This window comes from Rana temporaria, chromosome 1, assembly GCF_905171775.1.
Source record: "Rana temporaria chromosome 1, aRanTem1.1, whole genome shotgun sequence".
NCBI lineage: Eukaryota > Metazoa > Chordata > Amphibia > Anura > Ranidae > Rana > Rana temporaria.
In genome coordinates, this window is record NC_053489.1 from 181346633 (window position 1) to 181368319 (window position 21687).

The 21687-nt window shown below is 46.0% G+C and overlaps 1 protein-coding gene across 1 annotated transcript in view; it reads left to right on the top strand.

Moving 5' to 3' along the window:
- LRRC43 (leucine rich repeat containing 43) overlaps positions 1-15126 on the top strand; it is a 64624-nt gene extending 49498 nt beyond the window's left edge. Inside the window, exons 11-12 of the mRNA XM_040347111.1 lie at positions 2425-2512; positions 14851-15126. Coding sequence (XP_040203045.1) covers positions 2425-2512; positions 14851-14954 — 192 coding nt within the window. The 3' untranslated portion in view covers positions 14955-15126. The remainder of the gene's footprint in view (positions 1-2424; positions 2513-14850) is intronic.
- The last annotated feature ends 6561 nt before the right edge of the window (positions 15127-21687 follow it).

A 21687-nucleotide genomic window follows, 5' to 3' on the forward strand; every position in this document is an offset into this window, starting at 1 on the left:
CACAGAGTGATAACACCAATGTGCATGGGGTGATTACGGTGAGCCTGGGCACACCCGGCACACCCTGTGCGCACGCCTATGATTCACACTGTATACAGTAACAATGCAAAGAGATGGGAAATTAAACCATTCCCCCTAGGTAAATAGTGTAACATTATACAAGAGCAGCAAATAGGTACAGAGAAGGTCAGTAAACACTAGCCATGCACACAAATTACATTTTTAGTAATTCCTATCTGTGATGAAATTCCTAAAAAGTCCTAGTGCATTCTGAGGCAGATGGTAAAGGTCATATCATCTAAAGAAAGAAGTCAACAGTCTGAATACACTGGAGCCTCCACATCCACTTACCATGCTGACATATGGTCAATCATTTGTGTGTGTGGGCATACACCGATCATTCATTCCATTATGACCACCCACCTAATATTGAGTATGGCCCCCTTTTGCTAAAACAGCCCTGACCCATTGAGGCATGGACACCAAAGTAACATCCACATAAATGGCAAGACCCAAGGTTTCCCAGACAGTGCCCATCCTGACCTCCCTGGGGCCCTAAGCAAAATGACATGTCACATTAAAGTTGGGGGGGGGGGGGCGCTGCCGACAGTGACATGTCACATTAAAGTAGAGAAGCGGGGGGAGGGGGTGTTCTGCTGTCAGAAATGACATATTACTTTAATGTGAGAAGCTGGGGGTGATGACTTCTTACCTGTTCTCCCATGCAGCCAGCGGGGTGAGGGGCCGAAAATGACTTCTCACCAGGCGGGGCCTCTAGTAATTTGGGGGGACCCTTCACAGCTTTGCGGGGCCCTAAGCGGCTTGCATAGTGAGCCTATAGGTCGGATCGGCCCTGTTCCCAGCAGAGCATTGCCCAAAGCATCACACTGCCTCTGCCAACTTGCCTTCTTATACCGCATCCTGGTGCCATCTTTTTCCCAGGTAAGTAACGCACACGCACCCAGTCATCCACATGATGTTAAAGAAAACGTCATTCATCAGACCAGGCCACCTTCTTCCATTGCTCCATAGTCCAGTTCTGATGTTAATGTGACCATTGTAGAAGCTTTTGGCTGTGGATACGGGTCACCATGGGCTTCACTGCCCCATACATAACAAACTGCGATGCCCAATTTTTTCTGTTTTACTACATCAACTTTATGGATAACATATTCACTTTCTTCCTAATATATCCCAACAATTTTCAGATGCTCTTGTAGCGAGATATTCCCTTTACCTGCCGGTGGTCATAATGTTATGCCTGATCGGTGTATGTTTTCACTGCTTAAAGAGATCCAACCACATTCTCACTAACCCCAAAAGTACAGTTGTGCTTCATAGTTATTGATCGCTCCTTTGCTTAAATTAAACTGGGACTTTCCAAGTGTGCTTGGCTCCATATTCCTGAAGGTGGCACTTTCAGATACTAAAGTCATGTTTAAAGTATGTTTATTTGTTTGTCTATGTATAATTATAATAATAATAATAATAATAATAAATACATATGAGTAGTAGTATTTATTTATTATTAATATTAATAAATAATTAATACAAAATAAATAAAAAATATGTCCTAGGCCTTTAGGCCCCTTTCACACGGATGGATAGAATGGTGCTTATAGCTGCGAATTTTACCGCAGCTAGAAGCACACAATGCTTTCCTATGACATCATTTACATACTACAGTTACCTGCGGTTTTGTTACCCGTGGTTTTGTGCGGATAGAAAAAATAGAACTGGATGCGTCTATCGGCACATAACCGCAGGTAACCGCAGTGCACTGTGTCAGCTGCATTTGGTATGAATCTTGAGGGAGAACTCCACGCCAAATTTCAAATAAAAAAACGGCATGGGTTCCCCCTACAGGAGCATACCAGGCCCTTGGGTCTGCTATGGATTTTAAGGAGAACCCCCAGACGCAGAGAAAACGGCGTTGGGGTTCACCCCAAAATCCATACCAGCGGCCCCCTCCCGTGCTTCTTCGACGTCTTCTGCCGGGGGGTGCCCGGGCTTCTGTCGCCTTCTGCCTTCTTCTTCTCTTATCTTCTTCTTCGATGTTGACACATCGCTTCCTCCCGCTGTAATGCCGTGTGCGCGGCTCTTACCGATTCATATAGGCCTCTTATGACGTCACAGTCCCATCATGCTCCGGGTGCACGGAGCATATCAGATACACTATCCTTTAGTAAATTGAGCCCAGTATTTCCTGATAAGATCCCTTTGCCTTATTGTCCCTTTATTATATCATGTTGTGAAACCATAGAAATGCACTTTAAAGCCCAACTCCAGCTAACACAAACTTTTCTTTTCAGCTTTGCCCAGTTTAGGCTGAAGTTTGGCTTGACTATTTGCTATGTCTGCTGCTGTGGTGGCTTATGTTTCTTTACCAGCAATACATTTACATGGTAAAATGTTATCTTTCAGGCTCCTCATGATGGTAAAAAACACAAAGAACAAAAGCTAAAAAGTGGACTGGAAAGCACAGAAACTCATAAAACACCTCACTCATCTGGTATTTTTAAATATCATCTAGTATTTTTGTACTATTGTATTTTTGTAGGATTACAAAAATAAAAAAAAATAAAAGGAGGAATATTTATGATATGCAGTATTCAATACCAACAAATATGTAAAAAAAAATATATATATATATTTTTATGTCTCATATTCATAACTTAAATCTTAATTATACCATAAAACAAATGTCAATAACAGTCTCATAATTACACGCCATACATGTTTTTTGCTGATTTTCATTGAACATGTTTCCTGGAACAAAATCTTTTTTTTTTTTTTTTATTTAACTGAGGACACATACTTAGTTCAAAAAGAGAACATACTCTTATGAAAAAAGCAAATGTATAATATATTCAAATACACATTGGCCCAGATTCTCGTAAATGGGCCCAAAAATGTGCGGGCGTAACGTATCTCATTTACGTTACGCCACCGCAAGTTTTTCAGGCAAGTGCTTTATTCTCAAAGCACTTGCCTGTAAAGTTGCGGCGGCATAGCGTAAATCACCCGGCGGAATTCAAATTCGGCGGGTAGGGGGTATGTTTCATTTAAATGAAGCGCGTCCCCGTGCCGAATGAACTGGGCATGCGCCGTCCCTAAAATTTCCCGGCGTGCATTGCTCTAAATGACGTCGCAAGGACGTCATTGGTTTTGACATGGACGTAAATTACGTCCAGCACCATTCACGGACGACTTACGCAAACGACGTAATTTTTTTAATTTCCGACGCGGGAACAACGGCCATACTTGACATTGGCTGCGCCTAATATTTCCCGGGGGGAAATTTACGCCGGGAAAAGCCTAACATAAACGTTGTAACTTTACTGCGTCGGCCGCGCGTACGTTCGGGAATTCGCGTATCTAGCTAATTTGCATACTCGACGGGGAAAACTACGGAAGCGCCACCTAGCGGGGAAAAAAAATTGCAGTTACGATCCGACGATGTAAGAAACTTACGCCTGTCGGATCGAATGGATATCTATGCGTAACTGATTCTAAGAATCAGTCGCATAGATACGACGGCCCAGATTAGGACTTACGGCGTACATGGCGCTGCGCCGTTGTAAGTCCTTTGAGAATCTGGGCCATTGTTTAATCACTTCATGTCGCGAAAACAGGGGTCTCCAAACTATGGACCGGTGCTGAATGTGGCCCCTTTGCTTGCCTTTATCTGTTTCTTGAAGCATATCCCTCCCATTGATATTCTGCCAACCAACATCAACAGTGGGGCACCATTTCGCCCACTGACACCAACAGTGGGGCACTATTCCTCCCAATGATACCAACAATGGGGCACTATTCCTCCCACTAATACCAAATGTTTACTTCCACTCATGCCTGGAAAATTTCCACTTCTGCTGGCCACAGTTCAGGACCCCTAAATGTCTGAATAAACTGGCCCTTTGTTTTAAAAGTTTGGAGACCCCTGCTCTAAACTTTATGATACTTGGACAAACTCGATGTACAGTGGGGATCGAAAGTTTGGGCACCCCAGGTAAAAATGTGAAGCCAAGGAAAGATGGAAAAATCTCCAAAAGGCATCAAATTACAGATTAGACATTCTTATATGTCAAAAAAAGTTAGATTACACTTTCAAAATTACAGAAAACAAAAAAATGGCGTCTGCAAAAGTTTGGGCACCCGGCAGAGTTAATATCTTGTACTGCCCCCTTTGGCAAGTATCACAGCTTGTAAACGCTTTTTGTAGCCAGCCAAGAGTCTTTCAATTCTTATTTGAGGTATCTTTGCCCATTCTTCCTTACAAAAGTCTTCGGCCCCGTACACACGACCGAGTTTCTCGGCAGAATTCAGCCAGAAACTCGATGGGAGACGTATTCTGCCGAGAAAACCGGTCGTGTGTACACTTTTCGCCGAGGAAACCGACGAGGATCTCGTCGGGCCAAAAAGAGAACATGTTCTCTATTTCTTCGTTAGTCAATGGGAAAAGTTGGCTCGCCGAGATCCTCGGCGGCTTCACAAGGAAATCGACGAGCAAAACGATGTGTTTTGCCCGTCGAGTTTCTCGGACGTGTGTACGGGGCCTTCCAGTTCTTTGAGATCTCTGGGATGTCTGTCACGCACTGCTCTTTTAAGGTCTATCCATAGATTTTCAATTATGTTGAGGTCAGGAGATTGTAAAGGCCATGGCAAAACCTTTAGTTTACGCCTCTTGATGTAATCCCTCGTGGATTTTGAGGTGTGTTTAGGATCATTATCCATTTGTAGAAGCCATCCTCTCTTTAACTTCAGCTTTTTCACAGATGGCATCAAGTTACCATCCAAAATTTGCAGAAATTTTATTGAATCTATTTTTCCTTCTACTTGTGAAATGTTCCCTGTGCCACTGGCTGCAATACAACCCCAAAGCATGATTGATGCACCCCCATGCTTAACAGTTGGACAGAGGTTCTTTTCATAAAATTCTGTGCCCTTTCTTCTCCAAACATACCTTTGCTCATTCCGGCCAAAAAGTTCTATTTTAACCTCATCGGTCCACAGAACTTGTTTCCAAAATGCATCAGGCTTGTCTATATGTTCATTTTCAAAGTTCAAACACTGTTTTTAGTGGTGAGGACGTAGAAGAGGTTTTCTTCTGATGACTCTTCCATGAAGACCATATTTGTACAAGTATCTCTTTATAGTGGAATAGTGTACCACAACTCCAGTGTCTGACCGATCTTTCTGGAGGGATCGTGCAGTCAAAAGTGGGTTTAGAATTGCTTTTCTCACAATCCTGCGAGCTGTTCTTTCTGATATTTTCCTTGGTCTTCCAGATCTTGCTTTAACTTCCACTGTTCCTGATGACTGACATTTCTTAATTACATTCCGAACAGAGGATATTGACATCTGAAAACGCTTTGCTATCTTCTTAGAGCCTTCTCCAGCTTTGTGAGCGTCAACTATTTTCAGTTTCAGTTTTCTAGACAACTGCTTAGAAGAACCCATGGTGCTGATTGTTGGGGCAAGGTCAGATGAGTCTGGGCATTTAAAACCTTTGAGATTGACATCGCCTGGTCTTCCCAGACGATGATTGAGAACAATCCATGACACTGGCAGGTCTCAGCTTTGCAAAGGGGGCAGTGCATGCTATAAATTCTGCAGGGTGCCCAAACTTTTGCAGATGCCATTTTTTTGTTTTCTGTAATTTTGAAAGTGTAAATGATGGAAATAAAATCTATGGGGCAGATTCACAGAGCAAGTACGCCGGCGTATCTACTGATATGCCGGCGTACTTTCAAATTTCCCGCGTCGTATCTTTAGTTTGAATCCTCAAACCAAGATACGATGGCATTTGGGTAAGATCCGACAGACGTACGGCTTCGTACGCCTTCGGATCTTAGATGCAATACTTTGGCGCCCGCTGGGTGGAGTTCGCGTCGTTTTCAGCGTTGGGTATGCAAATGAGCTTTTTTCCGACGATCCACGAACATACGCGCGGTCGTCGCATTCTCTTACGTCGTCTGTAGTCTGCTTTTTCCGGCGTATAGTTAAAGCTGCTATGTTGTGGCGTATAGATAGACTTGCCATGTTAAAGTATGGCCGTCGTTCCTGCGTCGAAATTAGAATTTTTTTTTTGCGTAAGTCGTCCGTGAAGTCACGTCTAAGTTAAAAAAATGACGTTGTTGCGACGTCATTTAGCGCAATGCACGGCGGAAAATTTAGGAACGACGCATGCGCAGTACGTTCGGCGCGGGAACGCGCCTAATTTAAATGATCCACGCCCCCTACCCGGATCATTTGAATTAGGCGGGTTTGCGCCGGGGAATTTACGCTACGCCGCCACAACTTTACAGGCAAGTGCTTTGTGAATCGGCGGCGAAACGTAAATGCGATACGTTACGCCGCCGCAGATCTACGTGAATCTGCCCCTAACTTTTTTTGACATATTATAAGAATGTCTAATCTGTAATTTGATGCCTTTTGGAGATTTTTCCATCTTTCCTTGGCTTCGTTATGCACATTAATACAAATTTTTACCTGGGGTGCCCAAACTTTCGATCCCCACTGTAAATGATTCTCATTTGTTATTTGAATGTACAGTAAAACCTTGGTTTGAGAGTAACTTGGTTAGAGAGACGAGCAAAATGTAAAAAAATTATTTGACTTGATATACAAGCAATGTCTTGATATACAAGTAGCGTCATGTCACAACTGAGTATAAAAGAGAAGAGAGGTGCCTCTAAGGCCCCGTACACACGACCAAACATGTATGCTGAAACTGGTCCGCGGGCCAGTTTCAGCATACATGTTCGGTCGTGTGTGGGCGCGAGCGGGCCGAATTCCAGCAAACATTTGCCCGCCGGGCCTTTTCCCAGCGGGCAAATATTCCTGGACGTGTTTTAAAACCGTCCGCTGGAATCCTGCCCGCTCGGACATGTACGGTCGTCAGTACAGACCTACCGTACATGTCCGAGCGCCCGCCGTCCCTCGCATGCGTCGAATGACTTCGACGCATGCGTGGAAGCCGTTAAATGGCAGGCCCGCCCACGTCTCCGCCGCGTCATCGTCGCGGCGACGACGCGGACACGCCCCGCGTATTGTTTACGCGCGGACTTCTGTGCGATGGTTAGTACAACCATCGTACAGAAGCCCTCTGGCAGGCATGTACGGTGAAAACAGTCCGACGGACCGGTTTCATCGTACATGTTTGCTCGTGTGTACCGGGCCTAAGTGTAGCAATACAGTTACATTTAATGAAGGTACAACATTTAGAAACTCACATGGTTGACGATTAAAACAGGCACATCTAAGTATGCAGGTATCCAGGGTAAAGATGTCCACATAGACCATCCTTACCGCCATTGATGATGTCCCTTCCACACTGCACTCCACGAGCGCTTCAAGCCTCGCTTTCAGAATGCTCTACTGCAGGCAGGGCCGCCATCAGGAATTATGGGGCCCCTTACAAAGCTTCAGGCATAGACCCCCTGGAGCAGAGAACTAGGGGGGGGGTGTGTGCTGCCGCTAATTAAGAAAATTGAGAAGCGGGGGGGGGGGGGCGCGTTTTTGTTTATACCGCAAAAAATAAAAACGACAGTGGTGATCAAAAACTAAAAAAAAAGCTCTATTTGTGGGGAAACCCATAAATTGTGTACAGCGTTGCACGACCACGCAATTTTCAGTTAAAGTAACGCAGGCCTCCACTATCCCCGTCCTCCGCTATCCCTGTCTTCCACTATCCTGGGCCTCCGTTATCCCTGTCCTTCACTGTGTTTCCATTATTTCTTATGGGGAAATTTGCTTTGATATACAAGTGGTTTGGATTACAAGCACGTTTCTTGAACAAATTATTCTCGCAATCCAAAGTTTTATTGTATTTAATGCTCTGTGAATGGGATGCTTATTATGTAGGCAAGACAAAAAAAAAGACATAGATGGACATATGATCATGTTCATGATATATTAGATGGAGATTTGCATTCCCCAGTGGCGTGTCCTTGTCCTTATAATCATGCATATGCTTTATCCAAAGCTAAATGTTTGCATCAGTCTATAATAGGGCTGTGGAAATTAAAGATTACCGTAATTCCTAATTAATCATTTTTTTAATCGATCAAAATTCTTTTGATCGGTACTAGTGGTGCAATGGATCATAAATGATCCGTGATCTGAATGGGTCACCATATGTGGATCGGCACACCACGTGGTCCGCGGAGCTCCGCTGCTGCCCTTGGCCATAGGAAAGGCTGCGGCTTCGGCCTAGCTCCCGGAGCGGTGGCTATCTTGGTCCACCCGGCGGCGGCCTAGGTAAGCCTAGAGCCACGCGCTGACGTCATCGCCCGGCCTCAACTGCTCATGTTCGGCCCGGCTTCTCTGGTTAGACTAAGCAAGCACTAATCTTCCTATACAGTGGGGGAGATGTGGACCATATTACAGTGGGCAGATGTCTGTGAATATTACAGTGGGGGAGATGTCTGTGGATATTACAGTGGGGGTGATTGTGGATATTACAGTGGGGGTGATTGTGGATATTACAGTGGGGGTGATTGTGGATATTACAGTGGGGAAGATGTCTGTGGATATTTCAGTGGGGGAGATGTCTGTTGATATTACAGTGGAGAGATGTCTGTGGATTTTACAGTGGGGGAGATGTCTGTGGATATTACAGTGGGGGTTATTTCTGTGGATATTACAGTGGGGGAGACGTCTGTGGATATTACAGTGGGGGGAGAGACGTCTGTGGATATTACAGTGGGGGGGGGAGATGTCTGTGGATATTACAGTGGGGAAGATGTCTGTGGATATTACAATGGGGACTATATATGGTGGTGATCTGAAAAATGTGTGTGCGTTATAATTAATTCGAGATTTTCCTAGCTTGTGACGGAAAATATTGATTATATGAAGACAGGAGGCGAGTATCTTATGCATTATCTTTCTTTAATAATGCCCATAGCAGAAATACAGTAAACATTTATTGTAAATTAAAAGAAAAAATTCAAAGAACTACCCTTCCCAGCAGTCCCTGGGCCAGCGTAGCCCCTCCCAGACCGTAATCTATATAAGGGACTGTCTGAGGTAACCTATTCCTCTTTCTTCATGCGAATTAGTGTAAACAGGAACCGAAAGTCCAATTAGACATCTCCGCGGCTGCCGGGAACCTTCCGACCGGAACACAACATCTGAATCTGGAGGAAACGAAAGGACAAGGCCAACACGGACCAACTTCATCCCAACGGGGACTATAGGAAAACCAAAACCATTCGGAGCCGACCGGTCAGTCGTCTTCAGGAACATGGACCAACAGATTCAGTCAACGGCATCCCGACTCCGGATCTGGAACGTAGTAGGAGCCTCCATCTGCGGTGAACTAAACCCATGGATCGAAACGGAACAGTAATCCCGACGGGGTTAGTGAAAACGAACTGCCGGGCGTACCAGCCTCCGACTTGCAGGGTGTGTGGTTCAACAGTCTAGAACGAGAGAGAGACAACCTCGTGACAGGGTTGGGTCGGGAGGGAAGATACTCGCCTCCTGTCTTCATATAATCAATATTTTCCGTCACAAGCTGGGAAAATCTCGAATTATACCTCAGACAGGAGGCTCATATCTTATGCAAGTTCAAAGCTATAACAATGCATATATAGATGATAACAAATGAAACAACTACAAAATTGATATAGATATGTGTTCCTCCGATCCAAGCAGAATTGGCGGAAAGCAATCGTGGTTACCAGTCCACCGCTAGCCGTAAATCCTATAGGGAGCCGCCCGGGGTGATGACCTAGGAGCCACCGCTCCTCTGGAGGGGTGGGCGCCCAACGATCCATGATTGATCGTACCCCTCTGGCTAGCGTAGCTGAGGAAACCGGAAACTGAGGTTTAGCGTAGGAATGAGGAGTAGGTAGAGATGCGAAGATCGCAGTGGGACCGTGAAGGACTAAGAAATCCGTAGACAACGGAGTACGATGTGCGGGGAAGAACGGGTAGAAAAAAACGATGAATTCCCGCCGCTGTCCTACGCACGACGGAAAAACCCCGACTCTCCGAGGCGGGATCCGACACCTGGAATGGCCAACGTCGTGACACCCGATATGCGTCTGACGGAATCAGACACGAGGGGGCAGTAGCTCAAACGACAACCTCCGACAGAGTGAGATTGTCCCCCCAGTCCTGGCGCGTGGTCAGGACCACTGATCACCTCCCAAGAGCGTTGATACCCTGGGTGTGATGGGCGTTGAAACTTAACGCTTACTAAGTCGGTACACCATGGGTGTTATCCCACCGGTAGTAAGTCTACAAGGGAGCGGTAGTCCGAGTTCGCAGCGCGGAAGGCGCAGGGGAGCTATAGGACCTCCCGGACTCAAACGAGTCCACCAGGTAGTTGGTCATCTCAGACGAACGCCTTCATGAGGTTAACTTGTCGTTGATCACCAACTAACCCAGAGTCCTCCGGATGATCGAAATGTATATCTAGTCCCAAGGCCTAGATCAAGGCAAGTGGAACCCCCGTTATAAAAGAAAAGGTCGCTGTCCGTGACCGACACCCCGAAAACCCAACCATGCGAAGAGAAGTAGGACGTGCGTCGTGAATAGAGGGTGCAGATCCCCGTACAGACTGGGGAGAGAAAGGATCCCATAAGGGAGCAAGGGCCAGGAACACTGACCGGTGCAGTCGTCAGTCGATGGAATTGGGCGGGTAACGAGAATTCCAATCTAACACCATAGCGGAAGTGCCTGGGGTACATTTCGTAGCTGGAACGATGTCGCGTTCCAGGCAGAAATGTCAGAGATCTTGCTAGATCCGTTAGGATTTTGGGTCAAGGACCCCCCAAGCGAAGGTCGTACTGGACCGCGGATACGGTGTCCATACGCAAGAACACACCGTAGGTGGACGTGTGTGGCATTAGAGTCCTGATGGCAAGACGGTCGTCAGGATTTCCACGGGTGAACGTGCAGCAGAGACTCCGCTGTGGGCCACGCCCCTCCTGTGGACGAGACCCTGCATCGAGTACCCCAACCGAGGTGGTTGGCAACCTATTCCAAGATGAATCCGTCGTGGAGTTGCAGGTGGACCTGCCGTGCCGTCTGTCGACCTGACGTAGCCACCACCGTAGTTCAATTATGGCTTCCGTGTCCAGAGTGACGACGTCTGCACAGTGAAGCCCCTGGCAAAGACGTAGGGACTGAGACTCTGAAGGTCTCGATAGTGAAAAGAAGCTGGACAAATGGCCTGGATTAACGCCGGAAACAGGCCGACCAGGCGAGCCAGTCCGCGTAAGGATACCCGTCGTTAGCCCAGCACGATACTGACCTCGTGCAGATGGCGGCCAAGTGGTCATGGGTAGCCGAAGGAGCACTAGGTTGGTGTCCACCAAGAACCCTAAAACTCTACCTCCTGAGATGGGGAGAGGATAGATTCCCCGTGAGGTATGGGGGACTGTCCCGGGGGCGTGTTCGTTCGCCAGGCGAGGGGTACGAGCCATTAAGAGTAGGTCGTCCAAGTAGATAATCAACCTCACCCTTTGTGTCGCAGAATGTCGTCACTGTATACGGTAATTACGAGAGATTTCTCAAGTTACTACCGGGCGATAACCGCCCTCCTTTCCTGACCAGGAAGACGTTGTTGGGGAAACCCGGGGAGAGCGGGTCCGTCTCCACTATCGTTTGGGTGAACCAGAGGCCCTGCAATTCGTTGTCTATTAGGGCGGTGTTCAGGTCTGAAGACCGAGGAAAGAGGGACTAGGTCCATCTCCGGTCCTATAATCCTGATAGACCGGCACTGTACCGTGTTAGACTTTGATGACATTTGGGCTCATCCGGGATGGAATAGAGCCCTACCGTCTTGGAATATCTTAATCAGCGTGATCCCGACTAGCCTGCCCTCGGTGGTCGGACCGGGGTCTGATTCGGCTAGGTGAGACAGCTGGGGAACAAGCCACGTTAAGATTCGAGTGGCGGTGTCCAGTCGGACCCGTAGTGTCCACGCATCCCAGGAGGCGACCGCCCGTTGGGCCCAGCCCCGATTTGGGACAGGTCAATCGGCTGTTCAGCGGCGTGGCCTGCTCACTAAGGTGTGGGATGATGGTGATAGGTCCCAAAGATCCAAGGCCCTGGTCTGTATGATCCGAAGGACCTCTCTATTCCCAGCTTGGGGGATTTCCCGTGTATGGTGGGATACCCCCAGGGTATGGGGTTCACCTCGGGAGTGTGCACAGCCATAAATGGTAAAGGAAGGGGGTTACGCCCTGAAAATGATTCGGTGAGTTTTTCGACCGATCTCCGGGTCCATTATGTGATATATTGGATCACCTCGGGCGGAGGTGCCCAGTCATCGGAGTGTGGATGGCATATCGCCCCCGGATCTATAATGGCTCTCTACGAGAATCCATAGAGTGTCACCCTGGGAACAGGGTTGGCGTCGTCATAGAGCGCCATGTGCCCACTGCCCTAACACTCATCATCATTCTCATCATCTACAACCTCAGACTCAAGGTGTTAGCCGCCTCAGACTCCGCGGACAACTCTGGAAGAGTCCACGAATGGGTCTGGCTTAGTCCGTCTAACGGATCGCTGCCTCTGCATGTGCATCTCCCCGAGGCTCGGGGGTCGGTCGGAGTCTGGGAGGGCAGTGGGTCGGCAGTCCGGGTAGGGTACTGCCTGGGACATATTATTTACTTCCCCTGTCGGGGAGTCAAGGGCCACAGAAACGTGGCAGCGTTTTGGAACGCCCAGCCCTTCTCAGGGGCGGTAGACCGTTGCCGGATGGTCCGGGCATATGGTGTGCAGGCGGGGGTAACTGACGCCATGGTCGTAAAGATTGGTCTACCGATCAGTTTTGGCAACTGTGTAACACTGTTGAGATTTGGCCTCCTAGGACTGTGTCCACCCTATCCGGGGTAACGGCATGAACAATGCTATGATATTCATTAAATTGTAGAATCTTTGTACAATTCAATACAATTTTTTATACATATTTGTATAATTTATTTATATAATGAATATATAATTTGTATAATCCATCTATAATTTATTATTTGTAAAATTGAATAATGGATTTAGTTATATATTATAAGTAATAATATATATTAATAATAATATCATTAATAATAAATGTATTTATTCATTCAATCCTTAGTTATTTAATACATTATTTATTAGGAGTATGTTGTAGGGAATAAATTCCCCGGAGATAAACATGCTATAATTTCTTTATTTAATTTATTGATTTATTGATCTATCTACATATTGATTATTAATACTTATCTTGTGTGCTCTGCCATGAGCAGAAAGAAAGAGGAATAGGTTACCTCAGACAGTCCCTTATATAGATTACGGTCTGGGAGGGGCTACACTGGCCCAGGGACTGCTGGGAAGGGTAGTTCTTTGAATTTTTTCTTTTAATTTACAATAAATGTTTACTGTATTTCTGCTATGGGCATTATTAAAGAAAGATAATGCATAAGATATGAGCCTCCTGTCTGAGGTATAATCGAAATTAATCGATTAATTGAACACAAAAATTTTAATCAGTAACAGCCCTAGGCCCGGATTCAGAAAGGAGATACGAAGGCGTATCTCCGGATACGCCGTTGTATCTGAGTGTGCGTGGTCGTAACTATGCGACTGATTCAGAGAATCAGTTACGCATAGATTTCCTTAAGATCCGACCGGCGTAAGTGTCTTACACCGTCGTATCTTAGGCTGCATATTTACGCTGTCCGCTAGGTGGCGCTTCTGCATATTTACGCAATGAATATGCTAATTAGGTAGATACGCCGATTCAGAAACGTCCGGCCGGCGAATTTTTTTACGTCGTTTACGTTAGGCTTTTTCCGGCATATCGTTACCCCTGCTATATGAGGCGTAGCTAATGTTAAGTATGGACGTCGTTCCCGCGTCGAGTTTTTAAAATTTTATGTCGTTTGCGTAAGTCGTTCGAGAATAGGGCTTTACGTAAGTTAAGTTTGCGTCTAAAGCATTGATGATTTGCGGCGTAATTTCGAGCATGCGCACTGGGATTGTTTCACGAACGGCGCATGCGCCGTTCGTAAAAAATGTCAAATACGCGGGGTCACAGTTAATAGACATAAAACACGCCCACATCATCCACATTTGAATTAGGCGGGCTTACGCCGACACACATACGTTACGCCGCCGTAACTAAGGGCGCAAGTGGTTTCTGAATACGGAACTTGCGTCCAAATTTGCGGCGGCGTAACGTATCTGAGATACATTGCGCCCGCCCATAGATAGACAATTCTATCTGAATCCGGGCCCTAGTCTATAATGATAGTCCAAAAAGTGGTAAATATCTTGGTAGGTTGTTGGTAATCAGTGCCTTCATGTGGGGGCACTCATCAAAGAGGAAGAGCCAGGAGTGCCAGTTGGGGACCCCAGAAGAGGAGGATCGTGGCTGCTCTGTGCAAAACCATTGCACAGAGCAAGTGAGCATAGCATTTTTATTATTATTTTTTTAAATAGAGTTTAGAGTTCCTTTAAATAGCGTTTTAGCTTTGTGGTGCTCAGATGCAATGTGGTTCCACTTTAACCCAATGTCTATTTTCTTTAAAGTAAGGTTCATTGGCCTGTTTAGCCTTGTTAGTTGAGCCTACTCTATTTAGCTGCAATGGCTAATACAATTCTTTATATCGCACATGTTTTTAAAAAAAAACTCTATTGTAATAAATGTTATGTTCATATAATTTTGCAGAAAATACTTAGGGCCCATTTACACTGTTCTTGTGCATTGCATTAATGCAACTGGTTTGCCACTGCATTGCCCTGCATGCGATCATTCTTGTATCCAATTGTGCTTCATTTATTACGAATTCTAAATATCTCAGAAAACACATCTGTGAAATACCAAAAATTGTATTTATTTTTTTTCAGCAAAAGAAAAACATAAAGATTCTACAATAAAATCAACAGAAGATGAGCCCCAATCTGCAGCGATGCCTGTGACAGCAGCGATTACCGTCAGTTTCCTGCACTAAGGTTATACATCACCCAGGAGCGCTGTGACAATATGGAGACGTTGTCCTGATTGTCCTTTCCTGTCAAACTTGTATTTGAACTTTACTTTCTATTTGGATTGTACAAACATGTGATATACACATGCCATAGGCTAAGTGCCATAATAAATATTGCTACCAATGTAATACCTTATAGTGAATTGGACTGTACAAATGTTTGCCTTGTGCTGGAATGCTCAATGATAACGATGTGATTTCTTTCAAGCAACAATCTAACTGCTATATGCCCTTGTAAATCATTCTGTTCCATTTTATAAGCAATGAAGCTATTAGATCCTAACCCCAGCCAAACTTTTAGCTTTGAATAGAATAAGGAAGGCTTAAAGTGATTGTAAAGGCTTGTTTTTTTAAAAACAAACATGTTATACCTCCTCTGTGCAGTTGGTTGTTGAATGAATAAATGACTTGTATAGCGCTATACATGCGAACTGAATCGCCTCTAGGCGCTTTTTGCAGCCAGTGTCTTCCCGGCTGGTGCGGTCATTTACTCCGTAGGATCTTGAAACGCTTGGGACACACAGTCGTACACACATATATACTGGGCCAATTTGGCCAGGATCCAAGTAACCTACCAGCATGTCTTTGTAGTGTGGGAGGAAACCGGAGAACCTGGAGGAAACCCACACAGACACAGGGAGAACATGCAAACTCCAAGCAGATGGTGTCGTGGTCGGGATTCGAACCAGCGACCCTTTTGCTGCTAGGTGAATGTGCTAACCACTACACCACTGTACTGTTGTGCACAGAGCAGCCTGGATCCTCCTCTTCTCGGGTCCCTCTTTGCTGCTCCTAGTCCCTCCATCCTTTGAGTGCCCCTCAGCCAGCAGCTTGCTATAGGGGTCACCCAAGCCGAGTCAGAGCTCGGTGTATCCATTCATACATGGAGCCTGACCTGGCCCCACCCCCTTTGCGCTGCACTGTTTTATTGTACCCACCCCCTCTCTCCCCTGATTGGCTGACTGACTTTGATTGACAGCCACGGAAACCAATAGCGCCGCTGCTCTGTTCAGCTAATCAGGAGGAGTGTACTGGATTGCTGAGGGGATTGTGGACATTGCTGGAGAGGGAAGGAGCTCAGGTTAGGGGGTGCTAGGGATGCTTCTACATACAGAAGGTTTTTTATCTTAATGCATAGAATGCATTAAAGTGGATGTAAACCCACTCTCATCTTTTTTAAAGTAAAGGCATAGTGCTCATCTATAAGGATATACATGCCTCCTGCATGTATCCTTACCTTTCAAATATCTCCGCAGGAACAAAAATTGTCTCTGGACAGCCGCAATCTGAACAAATTGTAGCCTTTATTAAAAGAAGGACAGCACTACAAGTCACAGCAAAGTAAAATAAAACCCAACTACTGACGCGTTTCGCACTGAAACTAGTGCTTGGTCATTTCAAATATCTCCCCCTTCTTTATTTGGAGCCCCGTAAAATTGTGGATTCAGTGGGCGGGCCTGATGTACGACACTCGGTGGGCGGAGTCATAACATCTCCAGACTCTCCACCCACCTCTACACTCGCGCCTGGCCGGAGTGAAAAGTGCGCGCACAGGAGAAGAAGAGCGCGCTCATGGCCGCTGTCAATTCATGTGTCACTGTCCAGTGACAGTCGGGCATGATGGTGCGGCGAGGACAGCTGTGAGCACGGATCCCCCTGAATGTCTTTTCTGCGGAAAGCCAGGGGAGGGAGAGAAGGAGAAGCAGCTGATCTAAAGCCACGCAGAGAGATCGGTGCTCATGGCTGTCCCTCTGCTGTACCGATCACCTCCGTGTTCTCCTCCACCAACTCCCCTCACCTTCTTCTATGTCCCCCTTCTCTCCTCCTTATCCGCCCGCTGTGTCTTCCTCCTACGCGCCCCCCCCCTCATCCCCCGCAGCCGGCTCCCCTCCTCTGCTCTCCCGCGGGCTGGGGGGGTTAATCTGTCAGGATGGAGAGCGGAGGAAAGGACCGGTATATATGTCATTTACCGGTCCTTTCCTTTTCTGAATGGGACATAGAGAAAGCGTTCGTTACCGAACGTAAACACACCTTCCCCGTTCTTTTTTTATAAATTCTTTATTTTATACGTTTTTTTTTTTTTTCAAAATAACATCATTATCACAGTATATACGATTACATCCATATTTCACATCATCTTACAGTCTCTATTTATCATACCTCCTTCTTAATCAGATACCTGTCACAACATCAGTTCTCCCTCTCCCTTTTTCTACATAATCATATCTTCCTAACCTTACTACCTCTGCCTTATCCCGACAAGGGAAGAGCTATAGAAAAGAGAGAGGAAAAAAAAAAAAAAGGAAAAAAAAAGAACTCCTGTTACCCTCCCACCTACCCCAGAGAGAAAAAAAAAGAATTTCCCCTCCCCTGCTCTCCACCATAATTCTTTAACCTCCCTGGCGGTATGATTCTGTCTGGAATTACGTACCAAAAGCGGTACAATTATTTTGCAAGGAAATTTGGCGTTTTATACTGTAGGCCTGTAATTCTTAGAAGAGTCTTGTAGGCATCCCGGGTATGAATTTTTTTTAAAAACAAAATTATAAATTATAATATAATAAATAATTATAAATAATTATAACAAATAATAATAAAAATTATTCAATAATGTAATCAACTGAAAATCACTGAAATTTGCTTAGTTGCAGAATTGTCGCCGTCATTACTTTTATTTTTTTTATGATGAATTTCCCCGCAAATCGCTATCGCTCAATTCTGCAAGTGATTATAATTTATTATCGCTGTTTTCTAGCTGCTCTAAAACCATTTTTGACATAAAGGGACACTTTTGGTTGCTATGGACAATCTACAGTTTGCAGTCAGAAAGAACAGTTTTTATTATATAAAAGAACATGTAGGACACTGGGCAGACCACTAGGGACAAGGGGTGTGTGTATTTTTTACATACAGTACTGTAATCTATAAGATTACAGTATACTGTATGTATCGTGTTTGTTTACTTTTTTTAATTTGGCGCCGTTCTCCGCCCCCGTGCGTTGTAACGTCGCAGGTAACGGAGATCAGCGGCACACGGGGACACTGTGAATCGAGCGAGGACCCGCTCGCTCACACAGCGGGGATGCATTGCAGGATCCGGGCACAAGGTAAGTAACTTTGTCTGTGGATGCTGCGAAAGGTAAGCCGCGCCGCTGCACGCTCTGCACATCTACCCCGAGCGTGACTCGGGGATACCGATAGTAGCATGAAAAAACCACCCGAGTCACGCTCGGGGATACCGCCAAGCAGGTTAAGGGTCTACTTAAGGATTTTGTTCCTTGTACCTAATGTATGGGGTCCACATCCTCCAATACTCCTCCTCTCGTTCCCTCAGCCCCATAGTAAGATTTTCCATCTGTTGGATCTCTGTTACTCTACTCAGTCATTGTAATCTTGTCGGGATGCCGTACTCTTCCAAAAAAATTGGAATACAGGCCTTTGCTGCTGTAATCAGATGCCTTAACAGAGATTTCTTATATTTTTCAACAGATAATGGGATATCGTGTAGCAAAAATGCTGCCGGGCTGTCTCCCAAACTCACCCCAGTAATTTCTTTGATTATTTCAGAGACCATCTTCCAGAATTCTTTCAATTTTGGGCAGCCCCAGAAAATGTGTATCATGGTGCCTTCTGCTCCCTGACATCGCCAACACAAATTCGATACTTGGGGGAACATCCGGTTTAATAGTACTGGAGTTCTGTACCACCTAGTCAGTATCTTGTATCCCCCCTCCTGATATCTAGAGGCCATTGACGCCTTGTGCGTAAATAAGAAAATCTTATTTTTCTGAGTCTCTGAGAATTTAATACCCAAGTCCCTTTCCCAAGCCTGTACAAAGGCTAGTTCTTGTGGTGCTTCTGACTCAGTGTCATGAACAATTCCGGCCACTAGATGGCAGTAGCGGCACTTCGGCGCGCAGTAGCAATCGCGGCACCGTAATGCGCACGGGCGCGCGCACCGGCGGCGCGCGTGCACGTGAGGACGCCGTTTTGGCGCCAAACTTGGATTCAAAAGGATCCTGATCCCTGCACTTCTTGCTGACCAGTCTACAGCGCTTCCTGTGATCTTTGTAAACTTGTTCCTGTTACACCTGTTCCTGATCTCCCGGCTTGTACCTGTTTCCCCTTGCCTGCCGCCTGCCCTGACTACGGATCGTTTGACCATTCTCCTGCCTGACCCACTGTACCTTCTGCTGCCCGCCCGTTGCCGACTCTGCCTGGACTTGACCCTGCTTTGCCTACCGCACCTATACAGGATCCAATACCTGTCAGTGGATCCTTCTGCTGGAACTTGTCTCCACTGGACTACTATACACCTTCCCCGCTGTTGCTGTCTCGTCTGCTTCCAGCACCTCCACCTGCCTATTGGGTCCGTCAGCTTGCACCTGCTTCCCTACGCAGTCCAGGACCTCTGGAGCTCCTCTCAGCCCAGCACCAGCGCTGCAACCGGCACTCGTGCGACTCTGTACCCCCGAGCTCCCTGTCTGCTCTACCAGGGGTCTCGTGGTCAGAGGAGCAAGGGCAGCCACTCCTTGCACGTCGGGCTCGTCAACCAGGTATGTGACACTCAGTCAACAAGGTGTACATGCACGATAATGCATGTCTCATCGGTTCTCCTTTTAAGCATAGCTCTTCAAACTTTGATAGTGCGCATATCGCTTCCCTTTGTAGTTTCATTGAGCCAATAAAGGCTTTTAACTGGATTCGTCTCATTAGATCCAAGTCTCCCCCGAACGCCTGTTCAATCTCATCGTTAGTCATCACATGATTATCTAGCGAGAAATGTGTTTGCCTACTGACTCCTTGCCGCCTTAGGTTTTGAAAACATCGGTCTTTTAGACCAGGCTCAAAACTCGGATTGCCCAAGACGGGAATCATAGATCCAGCACATTTCGACAACTTAGTTTTCTTAAATATCCTTTTAGTGGCTCGGAGTGTTGCGCCTATCATTGGATGTTTCTTCACATTCTGGGGTATGTCTGCCTCGGGAAGCCAGGCCATTCCTTCTAGAGGAATATTGCTTGTTTCTTGTTCCATGTCTATCCATGGCTTATCTTTTTGGTGTGCGCACCAGTCTACTATACGTGCTAAGTGTGAGGCATCATAATAATTCATTGGGTCTGGGAATCCAACTCCTCCTCTCTCTCTAAATACCTCTGATATCTGCGTTTGCCCGAATAGATCTCAGAAATGGTTCCAGGGTGAGAACAAAAATAATCGGAGAGAGAGGACATCCTTGCCATGTTCCATTGCCAAGGGTTCTGACTTTATATCATTTATCTTTACCCTTGCCATGGGGCAGGAGTATAGACTTGTGATACAATTCTTCATCCCCCTTCCCAGTCCGAGATGTTGTAGCGTAGCTCTTAAGAATCCCCAGTCTACTCTATCGAAAGCTTTTTCAGCGTCTGCAGATATGAGAACTAATGGATGCTGACGATACTGAGATAGATAGCACTTAAGACTCTTTGGGGGTAATCCACAAAAGGGATACGCCGGCGTATCTACTGATACGCCGTCGTATTCCTGTTTCTATCTATGGAACTGATCCACAGAATCAGTTTACCATAGATAGGCAGAAGATCCGACATGTGTAATTGAATTACACTGTCGGATCTTAAGGATGCAATTCTAGGCCGGCCGCTAGGTGGCGAGGCCATTTCGGCCGGCCTAGAATATGCAAATGAACACTTACGGCGATCCACGAACATTCCGACGGGCCCGTCGCGCTAAATCTACGTTGTTTACGTTGAGTTACGCCGCGTAAAAATAGGGCTGAGTCCTTTTTGACTAAGCCCTATTAAGTATGGCCGTCGTTCCCGCGTCGAAATTTTAAACTCTACGTCGTTTGCGTAAGACGTTCGTGAATGGCGATGGACGCCATTTACGTTAACGTCTAAGCAAATGACATCGGAGCGACGTCAGTTAGCGCAATGCACGTCGAGTAAGTTACCCGACGGAGCATGCGCAGTACGTCCGGCGCGGGAGCGCGCCTAATTTAAATGGGACTCGCCCCATTAGATTCGGCACGCCTTGCGCCGGACGGATTTGAGTTACACCGCCGCAAATTTCCAGGTAAGTGTGTTGTGGATCGATACCTAACTTAGGAAATTTGCGGCAGTGTAACTTAAATCACTTAAGTTACGTTGCGCTGCGGGGCTGTGGATTTGGCCCTTTGCGTGTTTTCTCTACCCTCTCTGCCCAGGGTAAACCCTACTTGATCTGGGTGTATCAAGGAGGAAATAAAGGTCAGTAATCTATTAGCCAGTATTTTCGTCAGAGTTTTCAAATCAACGTTTAATAGTGAAATTGGATGATAGCTAACACATTGAGCGAGATCCTTTCCCTCCTTAGGAATTACTGCTATGTGGGCCACCTTCCCCGTTCTTCACAGTGGCAGTGTCACTGATCATCTGTTCCCCGATATAGGGAAAGACGATCAATGATGTCACAAGTCCAGCCCCACCCCCTTACAGTTAGAAACACATATGAGATCAGACCTAACCCCTACAGCGCCCCCTAGTGGTAAACTCCTAAATTTCAATTGTCATTTTCAGTCATCAATGTATTTTTATAGCACCATTTGCTGTGAAAATGACAATGGTCCCAAAAATGTGTAAAAAAATAAATAAAAACATTTCGCTGATCACCGCCATTACTAGAAAAAAAAAATATTAATAAAAATGCCATAAAACTA